This window comes from Arachis ipaensis, chromosome B06 (genome assembly GCF_000816755.2).
Source record: "Arachis ipaensis cultivar K30076 chromosome B06, Araip1.1, whole genome shotgun sequence".
Lineage (NCBI taxonomy): Eukaryota > Viridiplantae > Streptophyta > Magnoliopsida > Fabales > Fabaceae > Arachis > Arachis ipaensis.
In genome coordinates, this window is record NC_029790.2 from 127,540,027 (window position 1) to 127,549,057 (window position 9,031).

The 9,031-nt window shown below is 36.7% G+C and overlaps 1 protein-coding gene across 1 annotated transcript; it reads right to left on the reverse strand.

Moving 5' to 3' along the window:
• On the reverse strand, positions 7,328-8,658 carry LOC107647550 (protein FAR1-RELATED SEQUENCE 5-like). Its single transcript, XM_016351621.1, has 3 exons — positions 8,551-8,658; positions 7,815-7,874; positions 7,328-7,720 (listed from the first exon to the last, which is right to left on the reverse strand). Exons 1-3 carry the CDS (start codon positions 8,656-8,658, stop codon positions 7,328-7,330), a joined length of 561 nt encoding a protein of 186 aa, XP_016207107.1.

The following is a 9,031-nucleotide window of genomic DNA, read 5'->3' on the forward strand; positions in this document are numbered from 1 at the left end:
ATTTGTAGGAGGACCCAAGATTTAAAGACAAAAAAAATAATATATCTTTGTTTCTCTCTCCCTATAAACACCGAAAATCAATCTATTGAAGTCGACAAAAGATCGCCGGAAAAAGAGGATTTCATCACGAGGAGCACAAAAAAAATAAAGATGAATGGGGCTAATTAGTATGAAGATTCATGAAAGACATAGAGGACAAGTCTACAAAAATAGAGATGGAGTCAGATGAAGCTCCTATAACCAATCAGCATATTAGGGACATTATTGTCCTAGAAACTGGCCAACAGCAGAACAAATCATATCGTGACATGGTAGTCAACAATAAATCTGAAAAATTAAATCCGGATAAAATTGTTGAACTTATGGCAGAAGACTATATCGCTGAATTCGACTCCATGGATATAAATATAGAGAATCAGACTCCTTCAATCCAAAGCCTAACACTGAGGTGTCTCTAGAAGAATATGAAGAATGGTGTCGACCATGGAAGTTCTCCTTGATTGTCAAGTCTCTTGAAAAACTGGTTAATCTCCAAGCTATAGACCGATGGGTGCAGTGGGCTAAGAAAGGCTTTATCCGGGTCATGGATCTAGTAGGAAACTTCTTTCTCGTGAGCTTCGGAAGTCAAGAAGACTGTGATCATGCATTGTTTGAGAGACTATGAATGATCGTGAACCACTATCTTCTTGTGCAAAGATGGAGACGCCTCTTTATGCCAATGGAAACACAAGTGCAGAAATTGCTGTGTAGGTGCGCATTCCTAATTTGCTAGTAGAGTTGTACAATCAATATTTTTTCTGGAAGGTTGAAAAATCTTTGGGTACGATGCTTAAGGTTGACGAATTAACCTCCATCCACTCTAGAAAAAAATTTCCTCATATTTGCGTCGAAATTGATCTAAGGAACACGTTAGTTCCCTTTTTCTCAACTTTAGACAAAGAATTTTACATCGAATACGAGGACCTTCACCAAATCTGTTTTAAGTGCGGGAGATACGGTCACAAGCTGAATCAATATCAGAAATCACCAGGTGACAGCCCCACGGTGGCAGCGGCAGCGGTCGGTGGAAATTGAGGTTTAGCGACAAATGCTGAAAAGGGAAAGGAGCAAAGTCAAGAAACCATTAATAGTAAGAATCAACAAAACAGGAAAGAGCAATTAATCACACAAAATCAGAATCTGGACATTAAAATCTCAGAATACTTCCAAAAAAGGAAAGGAATATGCTTTAAATAATGCGACCGTTGCTGTTAGAGCAGAGAATCAGGTAGAAAATTTGTTTGGTCCATGGATGTCAGTTAAGGCTGCATTTGTTTCTGAGAACAGGACAAGACAAGATACTAAAAATAAGACATAAATGACAGAGACATAAAATTTTGTGTTCTTGTATTCTATTTGGTGATAAACTAGAACAAATTATAAAAATTCAATTTATGCTCTTTTTTTCATTCAAAAAATTTCAGACGAAAAATATAATAATAAAAATTATAATTATGAAAAATTAACAAGAATAATAAAAGAAAAAATGAAAAATAAGTTGTGTTCTTTGTTAGTGTTTTTGTGTCCTTCATGTCAAGATAGACACAAAATATATTAATTCAGTGTTTCTGGACACATTATTTCTGTTCATGTCTCTTCTGTCAAACACGATTTTGTATTTCTGTATCAGTATCCTATCTTTATAAACAAACACAACTTAAGAAAAATAAAAAAATATATAAGTGAAAAATAGGAGATATTCCAAAAAAAAAAAGGTAAAAATACATTCAGATTCCAGATTTTGCAAAGAAGTATTAAAAAAAAAAAATCAGCATGCCCACGGCAGAGGAAAAAATAAAAAATGCTTTAACTCATGTAGCTAGTTAGTGACATTTAATTTATAGGTTTAGTTAACGAGTACAGCATTTTTTAAGTAAAATATATAAAATTTAAGTTTTTAATATATTTATTAAAAAAATACAAAATAATGAATTAATAATAATTTTAATAAATGCTTTGAAACACTTTTTATTCAAATAATTTATTGAATTACAGTTAACAATTTTAGTCTACAAAAACTTATGATATTAATAATTTGTTCAATTTTCATGCTCTATCACTATAAAATAGTTTTATGTAGACACCTAATTAGTATTGTTATATCTATAAAAATAATTAATTTTTAAACTTATAATTTCAAAAGTCATTTAAATATATGAATATAATTAGATAGTTATACAAAATTCTTTATATTGTTAATATATTAAAATTAAGCTCTAATAATTTAGCTCTCAATATGTCCATAATTCCTAAAAAATAATAATATTTGAAGAAATATCTAAAGTTAAATTACCAATAAATTTTTTTTCTTTTTGCTATTAAGTGTGTATGTATTATTAGATTGTAGTGTAACGATTGTCTAAACTAATTATAAAGAATACCCATTATGGTTTATTTGTTTAAAATTACAATTTTTTTTTAAATAATGTTTCATTTCTCTTCCAATAATGCTAGGGAACCAATTCTCTATAAGCCAAGAATCAGCCAAATGCAGTTGGGCTTGGAACCGGAAGCCCAATTGACTCCAACATCCCAAAAATTAACCCACGGTAAACCAGAATAACCCTCATCAAAAACCCTACTTTCACCGTTTTACCAGAAGTTTCAAAAACATCTTCACACGCGCCACACCACCGGGAAAATCGCGGAACCCTCTTCCCTGTCCTCTCCGGCCGCCGCAACCCCGTGCTGAAGCCTCAACCCGCCTCGCGCCTCCGCGCCTTCGGGAACTCTGCGGCTGCATGCAAGTATACTCGGCGCATCGGAAGCCTCCTGTTGCAGCTGCGCCTTCCGCCGGTGTTCCTCCAGTTCTCCAGCCCAGTATCTTCTGATCGTCTCACCAATTATCAGGTATGGTAGATGTTTCCTCTGATTTCCTATGCATGTTTTGAAAACAGAATTGGACGTGATTTTCTGTGTAGTGGTAATGGTGAATTTTAATTGAGTGGGTGTTTCTTCTATGTTGGTTTTGCTCAGGTAATATAACCTCGGTGCATCACTGGTGGTTGTCAAGAGTATTAGCTGTATCTTTTCCTATTATTCGGAAGTTTCATTACAGGTACTTTTTTTTTCTTGATCCCTAATTGAATTTGGGTCTGTTCTTAATAGATAAAACCCAATCGAAAAAAGTTTGATTTTCTGATTACACATTTATACGAGGTTTTAGATGAAATCTGTTGGAGTTTGTAAGTTTTCAAGAAACATAAAATTAGAACTTTGATGATAATCCAAAGAAGCTGATGAGGAACACGTGAATGGTGCTATTGTTGTTTCTGAAATTGTTACTGTTTGACCCTTTTTGGGTGTATGTAGTTCTTTACCAAGTGGAACATATATTTAAAGACCATGTCTTTATTTATACATGTTTTATTGTTGAATGGTGTTTCTTCCTTGGAGCTTTATGCTATGGGCTTATTTGTAATCTTTGGTTAAGAAGTGTTTTTTTTTTTAAATTCATTGGGGGGTAAGATAGGTACTTCAATGGTAATTGTGATATATTTTCTAACTGGAATTGGGTTTGAGCTGATTTTATAAACCACCAGCAAGAAAATTTGATTTTTTCACCAATAAAATTTAGGCAATTCATCAATTGCCAGAGTTAAGCCTATATAAAGATTAAATAATTTGTACTTGTATTATAGATGATGAGCTTTATTTACTATACATACAGTGAGCTCATGATGTTGGTGGAACATAGCGAGCTGAGTTCTGTGATGACTGATATTAAATATGATTTTATTTGTTTAGTACAGCTTAATTTTCATTTGCAAATATTATTATCGTAGAAATTAAATTTATATGCACTGATCATTTGTACCTGAAATAGACACAACTGCAAATTTCTTATGGTATGCATTTTTCAAATTGAACTGTAAGCGGTTCTTTGCAAGGATTCAATTTCCATATATGTACGTGCACTTAATAAATTAAGAATATGTATATTGAAATATTAGTCACTCAAGCTAATTAAAAGAACAATAATTGTGATTTATTTTCGAACTGAGATTGGGTCTGAACTGATTTTATAAACAACCAGCAAGTAAATTTGATTTCTTCGCCAATATTTGTTGGTGGTGTTACTACATCTCTTGGTGTTTATTAGATACCTAGAACGTAGAATTTGAAATGGTTTATTCTTGTTTTGTAATCTATGATTAGCTTCAGGAACCACTTTGTTGGATGTTGCTAAATTGCTATAACTAGCGAATGGATATTTCTGTAGTTAGAATTACTACTTCGAATGTTGGTTTGATATGGTATTAATTGATGTGGGTTTCATGTTGCATCATCAACCATGTTTTATTGAGAACTCTTCTGATGTTGCCTATGATGTTTGTACAGCAGTTTCCGTTAAATGTTTAGGGGCTGTTTTCTGTGAGACCGTAGCAGGATTGATTTGCAGCAAAACCAACCAACATGGGGAAAAAGGTAACATGATGTTTACCATTCGCAGATTACCATTCATATTATCGTATGTGTGACTTACCGTTTGTGTAACAATTAACAGAAATTGTTAGAGTCCCGATGCTCGCCCAGCTACATACATAACATGATGAGAACACTATCTGAAAATAACTCTGTTGAGAAGCTTGCGGAGATTGATGAGATCGGATTCGGATTCTTGAGGCGTGTTCCAAATTGGTCTGTAAAGCAAGCCATCATGGTTCACCTGGCTGAGTCATATCAAGTAAAGCAGAGAACTTTTGTACTCGACATAGGCAACATCCGCCTCAATGCTGAGTTAATCGGGAAGGTCTTCGGCCTTCCGTCTCAAGGTAAGTTCCGATATCTTAATTACCTAGTCTTGCATAGGCGTGCTGGCATAAATATCTTTGGGCATGGAAATATTACCATGCAATAACACATGAACATGTTGTAGGGGATCCATTTCCAGCTCTCGATGAGAGTAATCAGTCCCACGTGGCCATTCAAAAAAGGTTCCATAGACGGACAACAACCGAGCTTTGTGATTTAGTTTACAGTTGTCCAATGGCCACAGAATCAGATAGAATAGAGTTCAGGAGATACTTTCTACTGGTGGTGATGAAAATGTTCATGTGCCCCACCACTCAACAGGTTCTCTCTCCATGGCACATCTACGCCGTGTTAGATGTTTTTGATCCACGGAGATTCAATTGGCCGTTGGAAACTATGAAGTGGTTTGACCAGGCAGTCGAAAAGTATAAGCTGAAAGGAAAAAAAACGTGTGAAGGCTGCATGTTTGTCATGCTGGTATGACGCAATAACCATTACCAAATTCAGTATGCCGTTGTTTTATGAACAAAATAAACTGTATAATAGTAATTTGCTTTACATTAGTTTGGAGAGTTCAGTCTCTAGTACTGTTATTTGTATGATATTTACTGATATGTTGATGATTTACTTGAATCTTTGTCTACTAATTTTGGATGCTTCGGTGTATGATTTCATCTGAATGTTTCTTGTCACTAGTTCTATGTCGCTTGCTATATTCCAATTGACTGCCAGCCTTATAGAATCTTGTACCATATCTCATGCTAACTGTGCAACTTAATAGTATATTCAACTTGGTTTTCCTTCATGTATAAAATGACTTGTGCCCGTCCTCTGTGTAGATCCTCTATTTTCAGCGGTTGCAATACGGTCTGCTCGACAACTGTCTTGAGCCTGAGCCATGGCTCGATGCGTGGAGCTCGGAGAGGCTAGAAAAGAAGGCGCAGTATATTATATCCGAGATACTCATTTCACTCTCGTAAAAGGTTAAGTTATGCCACTATGAAGGTCGAAAATGCCTATCAGATGAGTCAATATGTTTTTTTATTTTTTCCTTTTTTCGTTGACTCTAAGTATGTTTCTTGATGTTTTATCATTCTGTTTCGGGTTTCTCTTTTGGAGGTGCCTTGGGATTCGATTAAGATCATTGATTCTCTTCGTTTCTTAAACCAGGGACATCTTTTGACTAGACAGGGTGAAGTTGAGGACATAAAGGGTCGTTCACCGCAAGCTGCAAGGAGGAAAACGGGAAAAAAAGTACCACAGAAGCGTGGGCGAAAGGATTCGGTGCCGCCGAGGGTAAACACGATGCTTTATCATGTTAACAAATTTACTTCGCTATAGTTAATTTGGTTCATGCTATCACTTCAAACAGGGGGGCTCAGTCTGTGGAGAGAGTAGGCAGGTATCAAAGGAAAGACGACCAAGTGGACGCACAACAGCTCCACCTCCAACAGGATGACAGCTTACAAAGCATCGATAAAACAAATAAAAAAAATATCCAGACACACTATGAAAAGAAACATCAGTATGTGTATTGAAAAGAACATCCACTGACATAACAAGGTAGAAAATTCAGTTACGTTTCTTAAGAAAAAAAACATAATAACGGAAACACCCGGCAGTAATAAAATTAAATGAATAAATAGGCAACATGAAACCAACAGACAGGATTTAATTTAACGATCACAGACCTGCTAACCATCTGTTCTGGCCTAACGCAAATTTTTTTATGAAAGCAGCCCAATCAACTTTAAACGATTCACTCGAAGGAGAGTTATACACAATGTGATTCATCATTGCACTCAACTCTCCGTACCTAGCGTAGCCACCAAGCTTGAATTGTGTTTTCTTCATTATGTGCCATATGCACCATCTGTGGACAGTATCAGGTAGGACCTTCCTTATAGCACCAGCCATCGCCTTGCACTGGTCAGTGATGATCTCCTTTGGCGCAGTCCCAATGCATCTCACCCACTGCGTGAACACCCACTCGAAATTAGGGATCTCCTCACTGCCAAGTAAAGCACAGCCAAGAAGAGTAGACTTCCCATGGTGGTTTACACCGACAAAGGATGCAAACGGTAGACCATGCCTGAGAATACATCAAAAGAAAATGTAAGGTAACATGACAAATTTAACAGATAACTGCTCCTGCAATTCACCAATAATTATACAGACCTGTTTCTCCTGTACGTGGTGTCGAATGACACCACATCTCTGTAATATTCATACGAAGCCCTGCACCTTGCATCTACCCAGAGTGCACTCCTAAATTTATTAGCATCGTCAACATCTATGGCATAAAAGAAGTTGGGATTGATTTCCTTCATTTGAACGAAATAATTCATCATCCCATTGAAGTCCGCATTGTCATCGGAGCATCGGAGATTGCTTGTAATGTAATTTCTGACATCCTTTTCTGAGAAACCCAGGTTTGAAGACCCACCAACTTCGTTTGTCAGTGCTAGATATGTCTTGTTGGGTCTTATGACAGCCTCGTCGTTATCCGTAATGATGCACTTGGCATGCATGGTCAGCTCCCAGTACTCATGATAGTGGACACAGCTTTCTCAGCTGAACAGGGGTGAGAATGCCTCAATTCTACCCTGGACACAACCCAACATTCCTTCTCCCTGTCCAACATGACATACATTCTTGCTTTGCATCTCGTGGCTGTTATTCTGTTTGACCTAGTTACTGCCTTAACACAAGATTCTCGATAACCCTCTCGAGTGCAGTGAAGAGATTGATTAATGGGTATCTTTGCGTCCTTCCGCATCTTGTTGAAGTTCGTGTTCCTGACTTTAGTTACAAACCCCAATTTCTTTGCATAACTTGCATAAAACTCCTGTGCCAAATGCAGCGAATCAAATCTCATTCCTATAACTGAGATTTCCTCTTCACTGAGCCCACTATGATTTGGCAACTATAAAGCCAATTCACAGAACCAAATACAAATTAAAGATAATATCAAAGTGGTAACTATAACGTGCTAACACACAATAAGAAATACTTCAAACCTCGTGTCTTAAATCCAACTCATCATTTCTCGTCACCATTGCGTCGGTGATTTCGTCGACCTTCAATTAAAGACAATCGGGACAAAACTTTAATCTACTTATGACCATTACTATATAATGAAGCAATCCAACAAAACATATCAACAAATAAATGGAAACACATATAGCACTCAATCAAACTTTATAACTATCTCAAGTAAACAAATTATTTCTCCAAATTTTTCCAAAAACTAGTCATCTAATTACCATGAATAAGAAGCCTTCACAACACACATTTTAATAAAAAATTCTATTAGGAATCAATGAATCATTAACAACATGTGATTGATTGCATGCATTGTGACATAGACGGACAACACAATGAGATTGAAATGGATCTTGGACTATTCGCACATTTAGGAGCAATATAAACTACCAATAATTTTGTCTTTTCCAACATAGATCTTACATGTCTTCCACACAACCCAATTAATTTCCATATCCACTATCTATGTCTATCTCTATTGGAATTTTTAGTATCAATGACATTAGCTAAGCATAGCCTTCTCCACAACCCAATGTATTCAATTGCAATCATATCTTATTAACATGTCCACTAGCAATGTCGGTGTGCCACATTTTTTTCAAAGAAATAAATTTAAAAAACATCTAAAAACATGGAAAAGAAACATTCACACTTCAGGTTCTCATATAACATCATGCAATTCAAGACTAACATATACAACATACAACATACCAATGAACCCTCTTGATTAACAACGCCATCATCATTCAATTCATCATTGCTTTCACTAGCATTGATCACTGTGCTATTCGGTTCCCCTTCCGAAAGTGAGCGTTCCATGGAGAATTTTTTTTCCCGAATATTTGCGCCGCGACGGCCACTTCTTCCTTTTAGAGTAAAAGCGGCACTCACCGAGGAAAAGCAAGGACGGAGCCCCGGTTTATATCATTTGATGTGGACGGTCTCAAGCAAGTGATGATGATCAACGTGACATGCATGCAAGGCATCCGGGGACGTGTTGCACCAACGGCGGCTTCTTAGTGAATGAAAAGCGGCCCCCACGGTTGAGGAGTGACGACGGTGACACAACTTGAGTGATTGGGTGAAGACGATGGAGGAGGTAGGCGGCTATGCTTCTTGGGGGAGAGAAAAAGAATGACGGCGCTAGTTGGAAAGGGTAACCCAGGGTAGTGAAACTGAATGCTCAGCGCAT